The 24,115-nt window shown below is 48.9% G+C and overlaps 6 protein-coding genes across 6 annotated transcripts; 2 read left to right on the top strand and 4 right to left on the bottom strand.

The window, feature by feature from the left end:
- Positions 1-2,207: 2,207 nt before the first annotated feature.
- F4817DRAFT_216759 (Di-copper centre-containing protein) lies at positions 2,208-3,859 on the bottom strand. Its single transcript, XM_049298764.1, has 2 exons — positions 2,904-3,859; positions 2,208-2,845 (listed from the first exon to the last, which is right to left on the bottom strand). The coding sequence occupies exons 1-2, from the start codon at positions 3,743-3,745 to the stop codon at positions 2,542-2,544; spliced, it is 1,146 nt and encodes a 381-aa protein (XP_049162773.1). The 5' UTR covers positions 3,746-3,859; the 3' UTR covers positions 2,208-2,541.
- Positions 3,860-8,609: 4,750 nt separating this feature from the next.
- Positions 8,610-9,779, top strand: F4817DRAFT_356448 (uncharacterized protein; the record flags this gene model as incomplete). The annotated part of the gene is made up of 1 exon (XM_049305793.1): positions 8,610-9,779. The coding sequence occupies one exon, from the start codon at positions 8,610-8,612 to the stop codon at positions 9,777-9,779; it is 1,170 nt and encodes a 389-aa protein (XP_049162772.1).
- A 1,787-nt stretch (positions 9,780-11,566) lies between these two features.
- F4817DRAFT_326543 (uncharacterized protein) lies at positions 11,567-15,441 on the bottom strand. Its single transcript, XM_049301906.1, has 2 exons — positions 14,955-15,441; positions 11,567-14,893 (listed from the first exon to the last, which is right to left on the bottom strand). The coding sequence occupies exons 1-2, from the start codon at positions 14,995-14,997 to the stop codon at positions 12,171-12,173; spliced, it is 2,766 nt and encodes a 921-aa protein (XP_049162771.1). The 5' UTR covers positions 14,998-15,441; the 3' UTR covers positions 11,567-12,170.
- Positions 15,442-16,654: 1,213 nt separating this feature from the next.
- Positions 16,655-19,063, top strand: F4817DRAFT_216593 (uncharacterized protein). Its single transcript, XM_049298763.1, has 2 exons — positions 16,655-16,903; positions 16,983-19,063. The coding sequence occupies exons 1-2, from the start codon at positions 16,845-16,847 to the stop codon at positions 18,820-18,822; spliced, it is 1,899 nt and encodes a 632-aa protein (XP_049162770.1). The 5' UTR covers positions 16,655-16,844; the 3' UTR covers positions 18,823-19,063.
- Positions 19,064-19,168: 105 nt separating this feature from the next.
- F4817DRAFT_326540 (SAICAR synthetase) lies at positions 19,169-20,526 on the bottom strand. Its single transcript, XM_049301905.1, has one exon. The coding sequence runs from the start codon at positions 20,228-20,230 to the stop codon at positions 19,304-19,306; it is 927 nt and encodes a 308-aa protein (XP_049162769.1). The 5' UTR covers positions 20,231-20,526; the 3' UTR covers positions 19,169-19,303.
- A 449-nt stretch (positions 20,527-20,975) lies between these two features.
- On the bottom strand, positions 20,976-23,891 carry F4817DRAFT_326538 (HET-domain-containing protein). Its single transcript, XM_049301904.1, has 2 exons — positions 23,872-23,891; positions 20,976-23,804 (listed from the first exon to the last, which is right to left on the bottom strand). The coding sequence occupies exon 2, from the start codon at positions 23,716-23,718 to the stop codon at positions 21,304-21,306; it is 2,415 nt and encodes an 804-aa protein (XP_049162768.1). The 5' UTR covers positions 23,719-23,804; positions 23,872-23,891; the 3' UTR covers positions 20,976-21,303.
- Positions 23,892-24,115: the final 224 nt, after the last annotated feature.

Below are 24,115 nucleotides of genomic sequence, written 5' to 3'. Positions count from 1 at the left end.
AAATAGGTGACACGGAGATTATTCCAATATCTTACTTGTTTCAATAGGTTCCCTTCATCGTTGCTTCATCACACATAACATCATCCCGTTTGTCGTTTGTTGTATGAAGACCCAATATGTATATCACACGCAGACGTCCAAATCCACGGTGATCCTAGGATTACATGCATTTACTTGATTTCGCCGTTCGGATCCTTCAACGATGATTTTACATTGGACGAACTTTCTAGCTATTCAATACTCGGTAGATGACTGGTCAAAATTCGACTGCATCCAAATTCCCGTCTTGATGCGATAAGGCTATCGGAGTTCCAATATCTCTCCAATGAGCATCATCGAACTGGATATCTTAGGTACCTTTAGCTCGAGGATTCCACGATAGTTACAAAGCTGGGGAAAGGCTGTGACGCCGCAATAATCCAGATCTGCCCAGCTTTCATCGCACAGCGCACGTTCTCACCAAAATCGCAGAATTGATAATACCCAGGAGACGGGAGCAAGGCAGGAAAATAAAATTCGGTGGGGGCGAGGATACCCGGGACATTTCCATCATGAGAATGTCATAAGGAAGAGATGAAGTAAAAAAAAATATCTAAAGTGTGCGTTGGCAGCTTGGTGACGAAACATTCCTAATTAGTGTCATGCAGGCACTGGTAGAGAGAAGGCCTACTCACTAAATGCTGATAGGCTCGAGATCGTCCCAAAAAGCTGGATGCACGGATCTTTTGGATACCTATTTACCCTAGGTTTCTCCATCTGTCTCGGTTGGTTCCTGAAGATCTAGAGACATTTAATGTTACGGCAAGCAAACGCAAAGAACCCTAGTATTCAGTTCGAAAAAAGGATATTCAGCCTGATAGCCTCGGTTTCGAACATATAATCTTATTTGGGCTTGCTCTAGCAGTAAAAGGGGCGGCTACTAGGGATAGAAAGATCGTCTGAGGTACTATGGAATCGGTGCACTAGCTATGCACAATTCGCATAGTGTACTCTTAGTAAGAAGCTGAGAGCTGCAGGAATTACGAATGGATATCCCAACATAAACGCTTTACTAAATACCTAATGTATAAAACTTGGAAGAACCAAATCGACAGCAGACTCGATGAGCTCATCACCAAAAGCTATAAGACATCCTTTGTCTACACAGAAACCCATCGAAAGCAGCATGGGACGACCCGCCCCTCCACCTAGAAGTTATAGCTTTAAGCAATTGTCCAATCAGAAGCTTCGGCGAAGGTTCTATGATCTTTAAGCTTGAGCTCAGCATAGCTCAACGGCGGTGCGTGGCAAAACGGGGCGGGGTAGCAACAGAGCTGTTTCTTTCAAGAAAACTCCAAGCTGTTGAGCTGTCATGTCAGATGACTTCTTCGACTTCATACCAAAGGCATGGGAATATACCGGTTCCGTCGACGATTTCGCTTAATACATCATCTTTTAAACACGGGAAACCCGAGGCTTCCAGAACGTCATTTAGATATCCACCTGATCGGTTTGAGGCCAATAGACTTGGTTAGTGCCGAGATGACCACCACCAAGAGATGGCGTCCGAACTACTTCACTTAGCGGTCAACCGTCTTTACGAAGGGGCGAGTGCCGAGACGGCACGCACACAGGTAGGCGTTCTCTTTTTTGTCTCGTGCTTACTGCATAGGTATAGACATCAAGCCGCCAAAAGCAAATATGACTCCAGAACATACGAGTAAGATCAGCCAAGGACTCTTTAATCAACCAGCGAAAAAGACCTACATAGAAGAGCTTGAAACAGCGATAGATCAATAACCCTAATAATCGTGAAACTAGATCCGCACAGAATAGTAAATTTGTAACTTTGGGGAATAGAAACCCCGAGTCCTAATCCTGATACTATATACATGCCTAATACGGCGGTGGGAAGCAAGCATACATGCAGGACGCTGGTGTAAGGCAACTCTAAAAATAGGTAAGCAAGGTAGCCCTCGCATCCTATGACTGAAAAGATCTAGACAACGAATGCAGCGCGCGATTTAGGACTTCACGTCGTACGATGGTATTAACTTAGGTTAGGTAGCTACATACATAGATGCGTTGTTCGTGGGCCAGACCTATACTCGGTACGACTCTTCGTATCTAGCTAGCTAGATAGGTACCTCTACCTATGTAACTTTACTTGTTCGCGTCATTCTTCTCATTCTCGCGATCGGGACTCTGTAGATTAATTGAGCGCAACATGTTTACTAGGCTATCGGGGCCATGTCATGTACGATAAGCTAGTACGGCTACATACAGGAGTTGAGTCTTTTAGGTAGTCTACGAAGATATGGTGTTACGTCGAGTCAGTAGCGTGAGGGAATCGTGCCATTGAACATTAGAGGTAGATTTGTCTAATTACAATAGTATTAGTTTCTATATACGTGGGTCAGGTAGATGTGTGTTGTTGGTTGTTGGTAGTTGTTTGGTATCTTATTTTGCGTCCGGCACGCGCCGACCCCTCGTCTAAGCCATGGCAGTGTTTTCTAGGTACAGTGGGTTGTTCATATCACGGGGAGAGAAAAAGCTACACGCTTAGTAGTCGTAGCGGTAGCAGAAGTGGCCCTGCTGGGTGTTGAGGAGGTCGCGGACCTTGAGGTCGGGGCACTTGGAGCCGCAGATGTTGCCGATGTAGACCATGGTGTCCATGGTCAACGGCGAGCAGGTGGCGCTGTCGGCACACCCGCTGATGCTCGTGCGTCGCGACACGTCGTCGATCTGCCACTTGCGGAACGCGTAGTCTACGAACAAGTGGTGCATGAAGAAGGTCGGGTCGCCGGGCGAGGCAATGGCATCGGCCATCAGACCGCCAACACCGTTGTGGCCTTGAGCGTGGAAACTGTATACAATGTTAGAAACTAACTAGATTATATTCAAAAGATAGGAAATAAACTCACGTGAACTCGACGCAACTGTGGAAGTCAGGGTACGAAGTTCGCGACATGCAGGCGTTCCAGGCGTTCGTGCCGGTCTGAGTGGTGGTCTGCTCGTTGACGGCACGCTGGAGGCAGTGGGGGTTGTTGACGGCCATGCCGGGTCCGAGACTTAGCTGCAGGCCGGCGAATTTTCCGGTGTTAATACAGACAGCAGCGCCGTTGTTGGGACCGGGCAGGGTCCCAAAGTACTGGTCAGTGAAGATAGTCGCCTGGGCGAACTTTCCAGCCCACTTCTTCTCGTCCCACCACGGCATCGCCCTGTCGAAACCGCACTCGTCGCGGAGAACCTGCTCGAAAGCCCACACGTAGTACCGGTGCCACAGCAGGAACTTGTGCGTCTGCTTAGTCGTAGACGGGCTGTGGATGTTGGGCGAGTACGACTGGTGCAGGCGCACGAAATCCTCGTACCGGTTCTTCGCCGGGGAGAAGTTGCCCGAGGCGGGCTTCTTGATCAAGCACTGGATGGCATCGACGAAAGCCTGCTTGTCCGAGGAGGAGTAGTTGTCCCACTCGTAGCGGATAGCCGGGTTGGCGCAGTCGCCGTTGGCGGCGGTGCTGTCGACACTCGCGGTGCTCATCTTCTCGTCGTTGGAGAGGCCGAAAACATCATGAAGGATCTCCTTGGCCTTGGTCGAGATCGGCAGAGCGCTGAAGTTAGTTCCGAGGAGATCGATCTTGGCGATGGCATCCTCGATGGAGATGGAATGGACCTCTCCGAAAGTGTTGAGCGGCAGACCTTGCTGGACGGCCGGGATCGACGCGGCTGATACGGCCGATACAAAAAGAGCGACAGAGACCTTCATGGTTGCGGGTAGTAACCGTATATATCTATATATACACGATGACTATAGGAAATATAACGAGTGACAGACGATCGAGACCGTTAAGGAAGCAAAGCCTAAGCCAAGCTGCCATTGAGGCGCCTACCAGGTTATATACCCTCCTCGGCCACTCGACCAGTTGCGGGTCCATTCAATGTCTTCTAGAGCCCTTTGTGGAGTGAGTTGCCGACTACTACGTAGTATGTAGGTATGGATGAGAAAGCCTACACATCGTACCCCGGTCCTATGGAATGCGGGAATCGGCCGTGCACGCTTCTATACCGACCCTTGGGTCGAGAGTCATTGCGGTCAGAGGTGGTACGTTTAGATGCCGGATTGGTGTGTAACTATTACTTCATTCATCTAGGTAATACGGCATCTTGTCGTTTGACCACGCGGTGCGAAAGAGAGTCAGGAGCTGACTGTGCTGTGCCAGCATACATACGAGATTAACTATCGTTGTGGCGCAGACTAAGGGGATGCTAGCGGAGATTTCGCACAGAAAAAAGCAGGGGGAAGTCTGATCCTAACTTGGATCGAATATCATAAGCCATACAAAGTAAGCTCGTCAGTACGAATTGGGGAGCTGACAGCCTGTCAACCTACTGTCGACAACGGTGTCTAGCCCTACTCTTGGCCAATTAGGAAGTATGCCCATCAAGAGGATGCAGGGCCGGGCTTCCTTAGCGGCTCCGCTGGCCACGATGGGACCCGGCTTCATCACAATTTGGATACGAGGGACTAGCCTTCTCAAGATGGCGCCTGCATGGTTGTGGAGGGGTTTCCTGCTCGCTTGTTAGGTAAAAGGAGATATGCCATGCCGTCTGAGATCTGTTCAGCGGCATGTCTCTAATAGTAGACAAAGGTTATGGTGACGTTGTTGAAATAGTATGTGACTTGCAGACTCCAAGTGTCGAGTTATCCAACGGTTCTCGAGATAACGTGACGATCCGAAGCTGAAAATAGCTCAGGGGCTGACGTGGTAGTTCTGATACATAGATACCTTCCTGAAATTACCATACCAGCGTTTAGGTATTGGATATGAGCGGTTGTATGTAACCCCGAAACCCCCGCGGTTCAGGACCTGGAAGCCAGGCAGCCAACCAGAAGATGGCATGTTTTCATGGATTCACGTTAAGAGATCTTAACTGGGTTAGCAAGTCGTGATCCATATTTTAGAGCCATGCCCAAGTCTAAAAGAAAAAAAACCAAGAAAGGCCCAAGAAAAACTAGCATTACTCTGTAGAAAGTAACTATTTTTAATGTGCATGATGTGGGCTGATTGCAGAATTCGAAGCTTCGTATCGAACGGCAATTTCCTATTAACTGCTTCGGTTACGAAAGGTAGAGAGGGGCGGTAAATGGAAGTCCGTAAGCTCTCGGGAATTCAACGGTATTTAGTTCGGCCCCTCTCCCCCCTATTATATATCGGGACCGCTTAACCGCTTCCCAAGACCCAAAACTCCTATTTTAAATGTACCTACGTACGGATGTATTGGCAGATGAGAAAGCGTGGGGACCGCCGATGACGCGCATCGTATTACTGCGTAACAAACACACACAAAAAAATCTTATCCAGTTTTTAATCCAAGCAGTTCCAGTTTTTTACTTTACCCCTTATCTTGCTCATATAAAACTAATAAAAGGAGTTTTCCCACATTTTTTCTGCTTGGTAAAGTAGCTAATTAGATTTTCGTGGCGGTGCAATCGGATCGTCGGCGAATTAAACGCGTACCTATGTATGTATGTATGTAGGTAAGTGAGAAGCAATATTAAAGGGTGCTCGCATATATACTCATCCTTGTGGCCTTTATGGATTTATTGACTTGGAGGTGCCTTTTAGGGGATGGCGTACTGTATCTGTATATTCTTGGAAACAATAAGGAAGCAATAAGGCTGGGGGAAAAGCTTGATCTGCATATGCGCTTGCTTATCTGGGGTACCGATAGATATCCATGCATGGAATTGCACTTACAGAGTGCAGATAGTTGCGTATGCTTCTAACAGCATACCCATATTCATAGGAGGTAATCCGTACCCATATTTTTATTGGGCTATCTCGGCCAATCGCTCATTACTCATTTTGACTTGTAAGTCCGTCTTACGTACGGATTACTCTTATACAACTCTTATACGAATTCTACGACTTGTCAGATAAAATGCAAGTCGAAATGTGTTGCCTCACACATCTCGTCCTAATCTCCATATTTTGCTTTGTTCAAGTCACCTAGGGACGAAACGTCCGGTTCCCGTAAAAAAATAAAATAAAAAAGGTGTATTTCCCCGACGCTTGTCTTGGGATAATAATTTTAGCAGCAGTCAAAACAGCAGGCGAAGTCTTCGAACATCAGTAAACGTCGGAATATTAACATAGGTATCTCTACAGATAGAAAATGCATCCAGCGACCACGACCTCCGTATTTCTAAAAACGGACGCTGACGAATGCTGCTCTGCGCTGGTGCTCGGCGAATATCGACGTGAACCCGAGACTTTGGGTCCCTCGAACAAAAGTCGAGAGGTTGCAAAGGTTACAAAGCTACTGCAGCAGCCGGCATTATCATCTTTCCACTGTGTTGCAGAAGGCGATCAATTACCTAGGTCCGGTTCCGTGAGGTTGGCACCGCTGGACTTTATGGACCTGCAGGACGCAATGTCGATCTCCAGGCACAGAATTCTGAATTCTCCAATTAGGCTTAACATATTTACGAGCTAGAATTACTCTTTGCACAATTCTATATCTCTGCATCTCTCATGCCTCTGCGTCTACGGAGAATCCGGGTCTCTAGATACCCGGAGAATCAAGTTCTCTCACCGTCTAGATAGACCAAGCCAATATCACATAACATAGAACGGGTTCTCACGTCTTCCAAGATTAGTGGCGGCCTCGTTCTACAGTCCAGACTTGCTTGGCTTCAACAGCCTCTCGATCACCAAGTCTTTTCCCAGGCGATTTGAAAGCTGCATTAGTGTTCAGCTCGATGATGTCCATTATTGGGATCTTAGCTGTAGGTAAATGCAGACCTGAGTACCGGAGACGCTCCGAGCCTGTGGGTTTCAGCCTCAGTGGATAGATTTGCCGTGGAGGCGCAGGTCTTTGAAAGACCGCCGGGACGGTGAAAGCAGGGGTTGGGTGCCGGAGCCCGAGCTCCCCTTTCCCGTCTCTTCTCTCCCTTTCCTTTACCCACTCTAACCTACCCTCCTTCATCGCTACTTGCTCCCTGCATATTCCGTTCCTGCATCAATCGAGGGTTACCCTCTATGGTACCTGGTTGGTTGGCTTGGTATGCTCCGTGAGTATGATATCTCTTCCCGATTAAGTGCACATAGCCGTATGAGAAGTGATCTCAGTTCTCTTTGCTTATAAGCTGTTAATTCAGAGACGTATCTGCTACTCCCGCATGTTTCAAGGCCGGTCCGCCCAGCCGCTGCTTGATGCTTGATACGGCCTCGATTCTTCTTTTTCGTCACTAGCAAGGCCGGGACGGGATTACAATCAAGAATCATAAACCGATTGCTCAGTCTCGCGAAGCACTAATATGCATATGTATGTACACAACCCGAACTATTGGACGATCTGCAATATCAAATACCCCAAGGGTGTCGATCTCCCGGAGCCTCAAAAAGGAATACATACCTGAGGTATCTAATCGCCTCCTACAATACAAGCATTCGGTGCTTTATAGGAGTTGGTCATGACGTCGATATCGCCGCGATGTCTCGGCGCTCAGTGAATCACGGGTACTGTAGGCCGAATAGGTATATTGAAAGGTATATTGAGCTAGAAAACAACAGAGCAAGTCGGTACTAGCATGAGCACAATATCGAATTATCAAGCCTATTGCCGTCGCCAAATATTGTCAAGTGCATAAAGTGGCGGCATAGCTTATAATCACTTTCCTCCGTGTCGGCACGGTGCAACTTCAACCTATCAGCCTATATGCAGAGTCGAACTCGACCATGCAGGTTCAACTCGAAGCGCAAGCGCGTTTCTGACGAGTCGGCAGCGCTCCCTACGCGTCTCCCTCATCATTTTTTGATCCATCACTTTAGAGGGGTCTGCTATGATGCCCCGATGGTAGGCCCGAGTACCCTCGTGGTGGTTGGAATGGTACTACCTGATACATTCTTTCCGCTATACGGAAGAGATTCCATGCCTCTTCCCTCTTCCCTCTCTGCTGTTTGTTCTTCCACCCCTCGCTGGCTTAGGCCGATAGGTTGTAGCCACAAGATAATGCTGCATCACCCAATTTACTTCTTTTCGCTCCAGCCACCAACGTACGGATGTGGGACTTTCACGTCTACTATGACAGCTCCCGACAAGTCCGTTTGTCTTCCCGTACCATACTAGGTAGTTGTTGTTTTTCTATCCAGTGCCTAGTTGCATTCCGTTTCCCTAGTCTCTGACGTAGCGTACCGTTCGACTGGAACAGCATGAATAAGATCTAAAATGCAAGACGTATCTCACACACACATAAGGTATTTGAAGTCTCCCTTGCTGTTATGCATTCTGCACAAACATTGCCTTGCTCTGTCTCCTAGGTGTTTTCGGGCTTAGACGCGAGTCAAGGAGTTGTGCTAATCCTTGATAAATACGGCATCCCTATGGCTGGATGATTGACTTACATTCTAACCCTCGGCCTATATTTTTTCTTCCTTGTATTATTTACTAATCCTGCCCTCGACTGTCAGGATCTGCAGACCAGTGTTCTGCTCTTTCGACGTATGCTTGTCTTGATAGCACACCAACTTCCTCTCGACATTACTCTATAAACTGTGAACATCCGCCATAGGGACTCAGAGTTATATTCCGATCGTGATCGATCTTTCAGAGCAGTTGAGATCATCATGGAGCTCGCCAACCACCCATATCAAGAAGGATTTGTCGTTTATGGAGGGGATCAATCGCCAGACGTCATAATACCAAGGCTACTAAGGAAGTCGAGCCTTACGAGCAACTTCTCCTATCCTAGACTGGATGAGCATGAGCACTTACGTCGCTATGAGTCGGATAATAGACGATCATCACTGGCGTCGAATGGCTCTATGCCGGGGATGACAGACTCATCCGACTCAGAGACTTCATTCGATGAGGATTATAACACATCAGCTAGTGAACTCTGGGATAGCTTTTGGCCCGATAGTGCAGCTGGTCCTGGAGAACAATATCCCGTTCTTCTACGAGCGTCACAGACACCGCATTGCCTACCCAAAGGTCTTTCGAAACGCGAATCTAATGTGACGGATGATACAATTACTGTATCAAAGCCAGGGTCATCCTCCCAGAAGGCTACAGGTTCATGCGAGACTTCTGCCACCCAGACATCGCCTCCACGTCCGGTGACGAGAAATGGCTCGCACACGTATTCCATCTATCCCAAGCAGGAGCCGAATAATGTATTGCGATATGCGCTCCCTCCACGAACTTCGTCGCTAATTGCAGCTCCTCTTTCACCTCCTCGGCGGCAATTTCTGAAGCCAGCCAAGTCGATTGTGAACCTGAAGCCTAGCGAATCGCACCACAACCTTCAACCTAATCACACTATCCCTCCTATATCTAGGATGCCGATGGCACCTGTGTCTGGAAATGCAAATTCTGTTCCTGTATCACCAGCTTACCCCCCACCTCCGCCTCCAAGGGCTCTTCGCCCAACATCTTCAGCTTTCAACCTCCGCGATAAAAAAATCTCGTTCAACCGCATGCAGCACAATGCTGCGATGCCCTTGTCGCCTCTCAGTTCACCAGCAATGACGCCAACGCCGGAATTTCAACCTGCTTCGCGGCCAGAAGTTGAACCTTACATTTCAGTGTTTGAGTTTGATTCAGATCACGAGTCGTACATGGAGAGCAACAGTTTTACTAAGCGCATTGCCCGTGGGTTCCACAAGAAGAGTGCGAGCGAGAAGCGTAGCAGTGGACGACGCGGGAGCGAAGACTCGGTGGCCCACGGCTCGGACAAGGAGAAGCGCAAACGTGGAGGTAGCTTGGGTCGCATTTTAGGACTAAAAGGTCGCTGAGCATTTTTCATACACTCACCAAAAAAAAAACCGAGGCAACATTACTGTATCACCTACCTATGTTTTTTCCTTTTTTTTTCGGTATTCATTTAGGGGTTATTCAGGAACAGTCCGTCTGTATTTTCAATGCTCTTCGCGAGCTTTTTGAACGTCATTTCCTTTGTTATAGTCACATTTCCTGGCTTCTACGATCTCGTACGAGGATGTTCACGAAGCACACAACGGCCGATGAGATGAAAGGCGCACACGATCAACACACAAAAAGGGGTACGAGACGGGGTATGAGAGGTACGATATTGGAGACCACGAATCTTGTCACGTTACATATGTTGATTAGAGCATACAACTCGCTCGGGCGAGGGGGCGCAAAAAAAGGAGTAAAGGAAAACAGCACACAGGGGGGGGGTTTGTACGATCGCTCACTTCCCGGTATCGCTACGATAATGACTACGATGGCGACGGCGATGAAAAAAGGGGGTACGACGGGTGATCACGAGGGCGTTTCCACATTCAACATCATCATTAAAAACTCAAGTCCGGTCATTCCATTTCATTTTTCCACCTAATCTACACGATCAACGAAGCTTGAGATCTCTCTCTCTCTCTCTTTGTTTATTTACATTCGATTATTATTACTCTGTGTACAATGCTACCACTTTTTATTTTCTAAACCACGGGGAAGGGAATGTCTGAGACATCAAATTTACCTTACCTTATCTTACCTACGTTGGGTAGTAGCTAGTTTACATATAAACAAGCATCACTTTACATGCTATGCTGCTTCTCATTTTACCGCTTTGTCTAATTACGAACTTGCCCGAGGTGATATTTAGGTTGGGTAGTTTGGGAAATATTGCAGTATGTAATTAGTTCCGCCCCGTTGGATACCTAGGTACCTAACCAAGACAGACCTACGAGACAAGACATACATATGTCGGTAGCCAATGGTTTCTACATTGCCGTTTTCCCCGGATAAACGGCTTGCTGCTTAATTTACTGTCTACCTACCTAGGTAGTTCAGGTAGATTGGTATTCTAGAATTTCGATAACTCGTAAATGGTGCATAGCTAGTTCGCAGAGGATCCGTCTATCTATCTATCTTGTTGCTGCAGTAAATATTTACTTGCCCAACCTATCATCTCCTATACATTCATACATAATTTCTTCGTGCAAGGTGCATAGGTATGTAGGTAAACATAAGGTACCTACCTACATACCTTATCTATTAAAACACCGTTTCACCGTCATTAACCACACAATACCAAGATCCTACTTGACCGCTACCGACGTAGTGGTAAGTAAACAACGACCCGAAATTGGAAATTTGCATAACTCCCCATAGGTAATCGATGATAGATGATGGAGCGGACGAACCGCACAGTTGGAATTCGCTAGGTTAGTGTACAGGGACCGGCCTAACTTGGATTTTTCCCTCTCTTTCGCTTTCTCTTTCTCTTTACCTCTCTCTCCCTTGTTTGAACCTCCCTAGGTAATTGCTGGGGTAACTTGACGGGCCTATTTATTTGCCTACCAACGGGTATAATGTTATTTACCAACTAGGTACCTGGTAAATTACCTATTGGTTTATATCATGCCTGTACTTATTGTACCTAATATATCTACATACCATCAACTGGCTACATAACCTGATACCTATGTCTAATCCGCTTACTACTTGCATAGCCGCATATGTATATACTATCGCATCTAGACTCTAACTCTTATACTTTAGTATTATTGCGCTATCGTCGTGGACAACGGCGCTATAGCCGCTAGCTAGTTGGTGTGCCGCGATGATTATTTAATTAGTACCTATTAAATAGTATCTGTCTACGGAGATTAAACATAAATATTACATACGTAATCCTCTACTAGAGCAATAGCACCGTGTAGTCACTTAGAGATACTCCTCGCGGATCAGAAGCAAGCAAATATTCACAAATTGAATCAACACAACTCAAACAAAGTAGCTTCTTGGCTCCAGAACTCCCGACTTCATTTCTGGTAGTCGCCTATGCAATCTAAAAAGGTATCTCTCAATAACAAGGTGTATCAATCTTGTCTTCGTTCTCGTTGAATCGTAAAACGGCCCTTCCATTACTTCCACGGCCCTCGTCATTCACCATTCACCTCGCCGCCAGCTCGGCCGCTATCCATAACTTCTTTTTAAAACCCGTAACCATAATCCGTAATCCGTGATTCATAAACCAGAAATCCATTAGCCGTAAACACCATGATATCCGTGATCCCATTACTCCATACTCTTCATACAGCGTATCAATCTGTCGTCGTTAAATCCGTTGGTAAAATGGGTTGGTAGTTGAATGAAAATAAGGAATATGTACAAGCTAAATAGCAAAATAATATGTAATATGTAAAAGCCACTACAACTCAGCGCTTGAACAGTGAACTGCTATTATGAGGCAGAGGCGCCGAAATAAGCTGGCCTCTAGCTCTCTTGTCGTAAGCGCGCAGCTTCTTCGGGTTGACGGTGTACTTGCTGTAGCGCTTGACGCCGAGTCGTTCGTCGTCATTTCGGCCGGCGCTAAAAGCCCATCGGCCCTGTCTGTGCCAGTCTTTACCGATATCGAGGTTCCCGGCGAGGTCGTGGGACTCCAAGACCATGTGCAAGTCGAACGCCTCGTCAGTACGCAGCTGTTCGTCGCAACAAAAGCTAATGATCTCGGCTAGGCAGGTGACGGCATGGGGGAGGCAGAACTGTCGCCTCTTGGGTACCAAGCAGATGAGCCCGCCTACGTATAGGAAGAGGAGGGCAAGAATAATGGCGAAAGCAGGTACATTGGGATACATGCGTACTTCTCCGGAAGGAGGAGTTAGGGCCATGAACAGTCCACCAGCCAAGACCGGTAGAAGGGCAAAAAATATGGATAGAAAAGACACGACGGCTACCCGCCAATGCTTGTTCTTCAAAGCCTTGTAAGTCGACTCGAAAGGGAGACAGGTAGAGTAGTCCAAGAGAAGCGAGGTCTCCGCTCGTGATCCTTCCGGACGTGCAAGTTCACCCCACGGGGTTAGGATCCGCAATGTTAGGTCCAGGGACTGAAACATGAGGAATAGCAGGAGCCCGAGAAGCGAAGGGACAAAAGAATAGACGAAGTTGGCTGCCGAAAATGCGCCTGTGACAGGAGCAGGGCTTATTTGGGGCAGGAAACCGTTGCGTATATCCGTAGCAGGGATAAACGATACAATGATCAAAGCGAGCAGAAGAATCGAAGATGCAACGGCGAAGAAAACGATCTGGCCATCTCGAAAGCACCACGGAAGGTAGCGGTAACGGATGCTAGGGCTCAGGGGTTGCTCGCCGGCCTCCAAGGGGGCTTCTTGTTGACTGGTCCATCCTGGATTATCCGTCTTTTCGGTTATAATATCTTCAGCGCCGGTCGATACTCCGATGCCGTACCACGTTCCGACTTTTGGTGCTTCAGGGGAGAACCAGAATCCAAGCCTTTCAGCAGTTCCACCCAGTTTCTGCCACATGCTTTCGCGTGTTGCTGCCGTCTCGAGCCCGCGGTATCGATGCAACGAATTGCTTTGGGATATGAGAAAAATGATATCTGCTAAAGTTCGAAGACTCCAGGGTCGCATCATCCCAGTTGTCCGCCGATGCCAGAACACGACCATTACGACCAGTGCCAGTAGAAAAGACACATATAGTGCCACCAACGTCCACGCCACACCCTGTACTGTTGCCCAGGTCCAAGTCCCGTCCACGAAAATGACGGTGAAGAGACTGCTTTGTAGCGGGATTGTGAAGTTCAAAAGCCAAACATTAAATATGGGTATCCAAATATTCCAGTTCCCAACGAGTTGGGGCCAGAGAAACGACTTGGGGAATAAAGGCAAAAAGACAGCATCTCGTCGTTCATTACGATTATCCGCGGCCATGTTAGAAAATGGCAAGACCCAGAACGCAGCAGTAATAACACATTGGGCATAGATTAGGATAATTATCGCCAATAGCTGGGGCAGCATTCGGAAAAGGAAATACTGGCCACCGTAGATTGTACCGGCGTATGGCGTTAAGCCATTGCGGCCCATGGAGTAGACAGCGCAGAACACGAGAGCCGCAACCATCAATAAGCACAGCATTCCCAAAAGTAACAGCGATTGCGACCGTAGGACCCAGGGCTTCAGCGTCAGGGGCGCTTGATACTGTAAGGCTTTCCCACAATGGTGCAATCCCGTCTCGGAATCGATCAGTATATCTGACCGGGGCTGCCAGTGGTCTAAATTTCGCGGTAGGGGAAGGTTTGAGTCCGGTGGTCTCTTTTCTAGTTTGAGGCGCTCGTCGTGTGTTTGAGGAATGGGCCTGATGCGAGCTTTATAGGCTTCGTTTTCGTCGGTAGTATCCGGAATTACATCCCAAAGAGGTTGGCTTGCTAATTCTGCTCGACGTAGCTGCTCCGGCCATCCCTGACGTAAATCCTCTGCAGTGGTGTTCGGGGGCAGAGCAATAACGCGAGGGCCTGGAACTAAGGGCCATTGCTGAGGATCATTGTTGCCTCTAACTGCTTGCGGAGGTAATTGCACCGAGGGCGGTCTGAAGGGATTCGGGACCGCAGTTGGTGTAAAGTGATACGGTGATCGAACTGATTCATCACTGCTAGAGGAAGGGTATCCTGATGCTTCTCGATCTCTAGTAAGGGCATCTAGAGCATATTGAATATAAGGACCATCATCAACTCCAGGGGTAACAACGCCGGCGGCTCTTGCGAGATCATCTTTAAAATCATCCGCAGACGTGGTGTCTCGAAACATAGCCATAGGCGGATATTGTGGTTGGTCGAAGCGGGCACCCGGGCTTGATATTAGCGAGCGATCGGCATTCTCTGGTGCCACTAGCGGGGGCCCGAAAAGTCGGTCCGGGCCGTAGATCTCTGATTCGGAGGATTCTGAAGGAGCGGAAGGAGCTGATGGAGGAGTGGGCGCATAGGGTACAACGGTCGGCTGCGAAGACGGAGGCGAGGGATCTTGAGTAGATGTGCCGGGCCCAGGCCGCGAGTTAAGATGGTGAACGACAGTGACTTGTGACGTTGTTGTTGGGGGAGAGACGTCAGAATTGGGTATGTTGGCTCTATAAGAAGGGTTCGGTCCTAAAAAAAAAAACAAGAGTAAGCTAAAGAGAAAATAATGTAAGAATATAAGCTGGCATACGATTTAGTTCGACGTAGTCGGGGCCGTAGTTGTGGGAACTCATGCTTCGTCCTGTCGGTTTGTCCTGCTAAAGGCGACAGCGACAATTCCGCTTGGACAAGTTGGCCAATTGTTTGTTCAGTAGTACGAGTAGTACGAGTAGCACGAGTTGGTGTTTCTTAGGTAGAGATAGACGGAAGAGTACATGAGGAGAGATACAAAGTCTGAAATATGGTTGGAGGTTGGGCTATCTCATCCTGCATATCGAGAGGCTGGTTTGCGGTGAGGTTGGGCAGCCCCCCAGCCACCGCCGGATGAAGCCCATAAGGTAGATGGAACCGGAGATTATAGATATCTATGTAAATGAACCGACGAATGTAAAGTCTATTATTATACTAGATGCGTCTTATATCATTTTTACTATAATAAAATATGATATAAAATAGAATATCTGGTGAACTATAACCTATCAATGAAGTGATTGTATGTGTAAATGTGTAGATGTATTGATAAAGAATTCGATACCAACGGTGAGGGGCAGTGGAACAGGGGTATAAGAGTGGGGAACTGCCAGCAAAGCTTGACCCATTTACATACAGAAGCTTGTGTGGGGCATCTTGGCAAGGCAGCTAGCACTTGACAGCTCACATAATCCCTATTCTCCACGCTTATTGGTTTATGCTTCAATTCTTTTCTTTAACCTACACTAACTAGTCCTGCTGGCAACTCTTATGAACGTTCACTTCCCGTTGCGCTGTCATACTTTTATAAACCGGGAACAGCCCAGGACAAGTTCGGTCCAGAGAGGTCTCGTAGGAAAGATTAACAACTATCGAGTATCAATATACATGATACAGAATTAGATCATAACAGCTTGATCTACGGATAATCATGCATGTTCGATAGGGCTGTATAAATTCTGCAAGCCACTTGCGCCACCGCGACGCCGACATCATTAGTTAGATGAATCCTAACTTCAAATCTAATATACCTATAGCATACACGGCTAAAACTCACAGGTGACCGGTTCTATAGTCATAATTTTGACTATATGAGTATTCGATTAGATCTCAGCAACGTATCCGATGCTTCTCAATTTTTCTCCCTTGACATGAGTTTATGTGTCGAGGGAGTTCTTACCTTGATTTATGCGAAAACTTAGGGAGTTTCAAACCGAGGAGTGTAGAAAATCCACACTAGGAGGTTATGAACCCTTAGGATCTGACGATGGACATTTGCTGTTTGGAGGTATTAGGGGTCTAAGAATTCGTTCTTTTCCTCCCCGGCGTTATCTGTCTCGTCCAAGGCTTGAAGCAATCTCTCGTAGCAATGAGACTCAAAAGATTTGATCTCAATACTATCAAGAGGAATTCTTCGTCAGGCGTGCGGCAGGGCCGTCATATAACAGTACGTTCCGAGGTACTGTTAATATTCCTCGCGAAATCTCGATCTCCCCTGCGATGGAATGGATGTGCGTGGGAAAATGTGTGTTTGGAGATGGACCTCCCTCTCTGGCTTCATTATAGCTAGGCTCCCTGAGACAGGACGATTCCAACAGGGATATCTCAACACTGATAACATTGCCTGTCTCAGAAAGATGTGTCCTTCGCAACGCAAGACCACTACGATATGGTATTTTCCTTATTCTATAGGCTGATTAGATCGACACTACAGGAGCGCCATGTTCTGGGGGAGACTGGAGCATGTCTGATCTCCCCTTAAAATTTGGTGTACCAACATAACATAACATATACGTATATAATAAGCAGTCGATCCCGTAATGTCATGATTATAATACTTCACCATCAAGGCAATTGGAAGGGAGCTGAACTATAGAGCAGCAGCGAAGGAAGCTCTTCAGTACAGATATCGCAGCTCCAAGATAAGTTGATCAGCTAGTCTACCGCCAATATGTGGAATCAAGTCGTTCTTGCGGCTCTTATCCCGGCTATGATGGCCAAGCCCATCGCGTAAGTCGCCCTCGTGCTCTTTTTTTTTTTTTTTTTTTTTTTTTTTTTTTTTTTGCGATTCGCTCTCTAACGAAACCAGGCCACGAGGCGAAATGACTGGTGTGCAAGAGTCTCATGATTCCCCGGTCTTTGATTCTGCCGTACTTCGCAATAACACATTGATGGCAATCGCCAAGGCCGTGGAGCTCGAGAACTCCGATTCGGCCGTGGAGGAGACATCACAGAACAATCAAATGACCCAAGCCGAGCGTCGACAGATTAGTCCCAGCCAGATCTCTGACCTTTCGAGCCGTGCCGCCTCTACCATCTTCAACGGGGCTTCCGCAGGCGTCATGTCGTGGGCGACTAGCGTTGGTAATGCTATGTCCACCAATCACCCTCTTGTGCCGCGCGCTAAGAAAGGGAGCAAACCGAAAGCGACCCCAACCCCTACTCGTACTACTTCAGCTTCTGGTACTGCTACCGCTTCAAATTCTACCCAGGCCACTGCATCTCAGAACTGTAACTGTATTAGTGCCTGTGCCAGCGAGGACGGAAAGGCTACTCAGATGGGGTGCATGAAGAAATGCTCAAAAGATTGCGATGGCGACGATGACAAGGAAAAGAATAGCGATCTTCTCAAGTCTCTCTTAGGAAGTCTTGGTGGGAGGAGCATCCCGGCGCCACCTCCCATGCTTCCCCATCGCAAGTTCACCCGCCCACGTCCAGCCAAGACCGTGCATGAAGCTGCCGGTGCCGAGTTCGAGGACTTCGAAGCTTGCATGAACAACTGCAAGACTCACAACTGCCAGCACTCTGAAGTCGGAATCTCTATCTCGCAGTGTGGCGACACCTCATGCGAAGATGCATGCGCCAAGTTCAAGTCGTCCAAGTCTAGGTACAGCAAGAGCATTCAGAAGAAGCATGTTCGCCCTGTTGCCGACCGTGTGAAGGCTGACACGCCGCTCCCCAAGCCAAAGAAGCCTGTAGCTGCTGCTCAACACAACGAAGCCTTCGAGAAATGCATAAAGAAATGTCAGAGCCACAACTGTCAACACTCCGAAGTTGGAATCTCTATTTCTCAATGTGGTGATACCTCGTGTATGGAGTCGTGCGCCAAGTACAAGGAAGGACAGTCTATGGTCATCACTAGACAGGCTAGACACCCTGGAAAGACTGGCGACGTACCTGACGTGCCTGATGTTCCCGCTGTCCCTACTGTCCCTGATGTTCCTGAAGTACCTCCTACACCTGAAGTCCCTGAGGTCCCGGCCGTTCCCGCCGTCGCTGAAGTCCCCGAAGTCAAAGGCGGGCCCATGAAGGCTGCTGCCCCTGCCTCTACCCCTGCTCCCGCCCCCGCTACCCCCGGCTCGCCCAAGCACCGCGGTCCATCCACCGGCCACAAAGACACCCCCGTCAAAGGCGTAGCCCAAGAAGGCGAGTACGAAGCCTGCCTCAAGGAATGCAAAACGCACAACTGCCAAAAATCCGGCGTCGGCATCGACATCGAGCAGTGCGGCGACACCTCCTGCGTCGACGCCTGCGCGTCTTTCAAAGAGTCCGTCCACGCCGGCGTCAGCGCGCACAAAGTCAAAGTCCCCTCTGCCCCCGGCCGTCTAGAAGACCATCCCGGCCCCGACCCCCCGGTCGTCAAGACGGTGCCTGAGGCCAGCGCGCACGAGAGCAAGGAGTTCCAGGACTGTGTGAAGCAGTGCAAGACGCATAACTGCCAGAAGGCGGATATTGGGCTCGAGGTCTCGCAGTGTGGGGACACGTCGTGTTCTGAGTCGTGTGCCCATCTCAAGGAGGGTAAGGCGGCGCATATTGCTGGTGAGCCGAGGGCTATGGATACTACCGCTGCGGGGATGGAGATGGATATGGATGTGGAGATGACGACTGCGGCGGCGCCTGCATTTACGCCTATGCCGGTTTCTGCTTAGGTTTAGGGGTATTAGTTGGGTTTTACTTCTTTTGTATTTGGTCTGTTTATTACCGTTGGACAAGAATCAAAAAATTAACATGAAATGGAGGATTGGTCGACGGAAATGCTTTTTACAATGGCAGGACATAATGGGGCTTCAATCTCCAGTGTGTTCTCATGACCGGATGACTCCGATGGATTAGGTTACGAATTGTTGCGAAATTTTCTATTCTATATCTTATAAGACTTCATTCAATTTGGGTATCAAATAAGGGGGGTGAGATGGCGATAGGGTGGGATTTCATTTTGTATAGGTAGCTTACCTCCTAAGCTGAGCTTAATCGCATTTTCTATGATTACATCTTCTCACATTTTAACATCAATAAAAGATAGGTTAGGTAGTTATTACTCACTGCCTAAACGCCCGAGAAATATCTGGGTTACTTCTGTTGCGTATCTCGCGCCTTAGATTTTTGATCTCATATCTGCCCAAGCATAACTCATCTCCGCAAAGCCTCCTCAAGCGTCTTCCCCGTCAACCTCCTAAACACCTCCGCGTACCTCTCCCCAGTCGCCTTGAGCACATCCTCCGGCACCTCGACGCCGTCCTTCCCCTTGAGCCCGTTCTCCGTAAGCCAGTTCCGCAAGAACTGCTTGTCGAGGCTCTCCTGGTCGCGGCCCGGCTCGTACTTGTCCTTGGGCCACATGCGCGACGAGTCCGACGTCAGCACCTCGTCGACGAGCACGACCTCGTCCGCGGCCGAGTCCAGCCCAAACTCGAACTTGGTGTCGGCGATGATGATGCCCCGCTCCGCCGCGTACTCCTGGCCCGCGCGGAAGATCCTCAGCGCGAGGTCCTCGATCCGCGAGGCGTATTTCTCGCCGACGATCGCCGCGGCTTGTTCCCGCGAGATGTTCTCGTCGTGCTGGCCCAGCGGCGCCTTGGTGCTCGGCGTGTATATGGGTCCGCCGGGGATGGCGTCGCACTCGCGCAGGCCGGGGGGCAGGGGGGTCCCGTGCACGGAGCCGTGGGCTTTGTATTCCTTCCAGGCGCTGCCGGTGAGGTAGCCGCGGACGATGGCCTCGATGGGGAAAACCGTGAGCTTGCGGACCTGCATGCTGCGGTTGCGGATGACTTGGGCTTCCTCGGGGGTGACGGCGGGGGGGACGTCGGTGGTGAGGAAGTGTGTTTTTAGGCCGGGGACTTTTTCCGACAGGACGTTGAACCAGTGGACGGACTGCAGGGTTAGCAGGGCGCCTTTGTTGGGCACGCCGTTCTTCATGACGACGTCGTAGGCGGAGATGCGGTCCGTGGTTACGAATAGCAGGGTGTTGTCGTCGACGGTGTATAGGTCGCGGACCTTGCCCGTGGCGAGCTTGGGGAGTGACGTCAGAGTCACTTCTGTGAGGACATTGTTGGAAGCCATATTCGCTTCTCCTTTTTCTCTTCTTCTTTCAGAAATCCTTGGGCTAACTGTAGTCGCTTGGATTCTAAGATATAGGTAGGTGCCTATATAGGTATCTACGAGATCCGAATTGGCGATGCGCTCAACGTATGATAATGTGATGGTGATGGTGATGGTGATGGGTGGTGATTAACCTAATCTTGTAAGTCGATTAAATGAGCGAAATGATTGGTGCGCTGTTTTCGTCGTTACCCCAGACGAAGCGTTTTCTCGAAAACTTTTGCTGGAACTACTGTAGATCGGAGCAAATCGGCGTCTTTTTTTTTTTTATAAAAAAAGTCAGTGTGACTACTACTAACTAATGGATATTGGATATGGGATATATGAAAAATTTTAATTTTATTAAGCGGTTATATATATATGAATTTTCCTAATTGCATCTTGTCATATAATCTTATAGACTAGGTAATAAAGGGCTTTTTTTGATAGTGCTAATATTATTGACCGTGTTGTTTGATGAGAAAGTCGAGGTTATTATCTCCCCACACAATCAATCGTACGGCTTCATTGGCGTCGCAAACGTGTGCGAGTATCCACGTACCCTTGATACACGTACAGTACGTCATTCCACTATTTGTTTCAAGTTCGAGTACTAATTATGTACAAAGGTATTTTAAACTTTGCAATGTTTCAAGTATCCGATCAACTTAGGTGCATGTATTTTATACGAGTTAAAGTATGTCTTGTGGAGAATGTCTTTTATATCCTCATCTACCTAACCTCACTATGTTTATTTCCACCGACTTGACTTGAGATCTTAACTTGATTTTAAAAAGTACATTGTGTTAAAACACGTACCAATACCGCCAACCGCCAACCGCCAACCGTACCTAGGTACCTATATTCGATAAGATTTATATAGTTCTCGTAGCTATAAGCCTGGAGAGGAGAAATACTTCCAGGCTATGTAGTAAGTACAACCATTCTTAACAACTAAATACTATACACCATATGTGTTATCTCATGCTATCTGGTATAAATAATGGTATCTCTGCTATAAAAAACAACAACAGTCACCCTCCCCAAATCCTCAATCAACAAATGGATATATCCTCCACCTTACACGCCCCCTTCTCAACCCGCTTCTCAACCTCCCGTCCCGTAACCCAATGCACATATGCCTCGCCTATGACCTGGAACCTCCCCTTCCCGATCTCAACGCCCTTCTCCTCAACCCCATCACCCCCAACTCTTCTCAAGAGTAGCGGGGCATCACACCCGCCCACCATAGCTAAAACATCCCCTTCCCTAGCCGCAGCCGGCACCAGCCCCAAGAACCCCGTGCTAGTAACCACCAGTCTCCTCCACCCCAGCGCCCGCATAGCCTGCGTCAGTGCCTCGCGATGCGCCGTCGTAACCCTCAATATCCTAGGCCGAGCCTGCGCCGACTCCTTTACCCTCCTCCCGATATCCGCGCTCCTACTTAGATCGCGTACTAGGGAATCCAGTGTCCACTGGTCGAATAGCTGGAGCGCGCGATTGCGCTGGTAGAAGTCTTTCAAGCCGAAGATGTTGTTGTCGATGCCGTTGATGCCCGTGTCCCAGATCGTGGGGTGCATTACTGCGGTGGCTAGGGATGGGTTGTTGATGTTGGGGTTATGACTGTCGCTGGCATTATCGCTCTTGGATTCGAAATCCCCAGTTAGTGTCCGGGCCAAAGCTTCTCGCGTCGCGGCACGATCACCGTACGCGCTTTTTGGGGGCTCGGGCGCGCTGCGAGGGTACGACTTATCGGATTCGGTGGCGTGGCAGGCGCTGAGGGTGGTTATCGTGTCAAACACGACGCCCTTAACGATAAGCACGTTATCATCTGTGATGTGCGGCGCTGCAGGTATGAGCGCCGGAAGGGATAAGGGTCGAGTGCGGCCGAGGAACGGCTGCGCGGGGTTCCGCGGACACGACCAGCAGATGACCCACGACGGCAAGCCGTGCTCGCAGCCGCGGTGCACGACGCGGTGGCCGTGGATGAATTTCGGCGAGCGCGGGCGAGAGAAGTGCTTGCTTTTGTAGTACCGGGTGCCGATCGCCGGGATAGGGCTGTTCACGAGTCGGAGACCGTTTACGTTGCCGCTTGCGAGGAGGCGTGCCGAGAAGAGGATGAAAGTCTCGGGTGCCGTGCGGTTGTAGTCCGGAACGAGCTGGATGGTGTTTGCGATCTGCGGTAGACCGAGGATACCGTAGACCCGATCGCGTTCGTCGGTGGCATTAGCTTCACGGCTGACGAGTAGACAGTCGTATACGCCGTTATGCAGTGCCGATAAGTCTATATCGAAGAACTTGAGCGCTGTTATCGCGATCGGCCGCTCCCACAGCTTCTCCGAGATCCCGTACGTGTCTTCGGCTATGAAATTCCATCTCTGGTGGGTTCTGCTCGGCCCTTTTGCAGCGAAGATTATATACTGGCCTAGCGCGTCGCCGTCTGTCTTCATCACCCTCAAGGCATTGAAGATATCTTTCAGCAAGATAGAGCTATTACCACAAATAACAGGTGAGTTTCGAGACCCCAGGACAACTTCCTGGATAATCCAAAGCCTACGCCAGTACGGTCTAGCAAGGAGGTGGTAGATCGCATTTAGTACGGCTTTCCGTATGCGCAAGCTCGTGTGCGCATGCTTCCATTGCATAAACGGCATCCGGACGATATAAAACTCAACATGCTTATACAGTTTATCCAGAACATCTTCATCCTCAGAATGGAGACTCATGTACCTGAGCGCCAGCGTCGCTAGATCGCTGCGGTTCTCGTCAGGGCCGAGCCAAATGACGACGTGCCACGCGGCCTGGTATATATCCTTCATTTTGGCGACCTGAGCAGAGCGCTCGTCTAGATCTTCTTGGTTGATACATAGCGCATCGACCCAGACTAAAAAGCCTTGTTGTATGCGACTGTGGTGTCGTAGTTCTCGTAGAGCACCCTCGAGACTGGCTGTTACGGAGACAGGTACGCCGTCGACGATTATTTCGCGCCTGATGGATTGGTCGCCCCAGACGTAAGATAGGGCGACGAAATCACCCCAGGTGTATCGCCAGGGTAGACTAGCTTCTTCATCCTGGCTTGGGTTCCACGCTGTTACCGTACGATCTCCGACCTCTGGTGGGCTTTCCCTAAGACAACTGGGTCCCTCGAAGTAAGGTATTATTGGTAAATTGGCCAGCGGAGTCATGCGTTCCACCAAACTCTTTTCAAAGAGCGCGTTGAATCCCGTCGGCTGTGATGTCTTGGACTCGCTGTCAACAGCGGTGTCCACGCCCACTGGCCAAGTATCATTAGATCCCTTCGTCGCATTCCCGGCATTAGCAACGAGATCAGCCTCTCCAAGCGCAACATGCACAAGTTCGCAGTGAACCGGCCCCGTAGCGTGAACAGGGTCGTCCACCGGCGTCAGGAGTCGAATGACACGAATATCATGCTGGCCAAGCAACGGCCTATACTGTAATTTCTGCTGCATTTTCTAATTTCCTCCGCTCAAAATCCGTCGTTGAACGCTAAAGAAAGAAAAAAGACGAATGAATTCCCGCAGCGATTCATTGTTACCTGTTATATGAGGATATTTGTCAGCTCTCGTATAACGCAGTCGCGTTTCGTAACGAGGGCAACATACGTTAGGTAGTCTAATATGGGTTGAAATCCCACTCTAATACGGAGGTGTAATTATCTCAGTAAACTCAGACCACATTTCGTAAGGGCGCGGGCTGCGCCCGCACAGCCCTCGGCGCCACAGGCGCCTCGAAAACGCATGGCCCGTGTGTTTGTATCTGTGGGTCACGGGCATGCTATTTTATAAAACGTGGTCTGAGGTTGGCTTGGGCCCAAGCGTTTATTGCGGGGAGATTTTGGTAATAAAT

Source organism: Daldinia loculata (genome assembly GCF_022478755.1).
Source record: "Daldinia loculata strain CBS 113971 unplaced genomic scaffold F4817scaffold_5, whole genome shotgun sequence".
Lineage (NCBI taxonomy): Eukaryota > Fungi > Ascomycota > Sordariomycetes > Xylariales > Hypoxylaceae > Daldinia > Daldinia loculata.
This window is presented reverse-complemented; position numbering and strand designations above follow the sequence as displayed.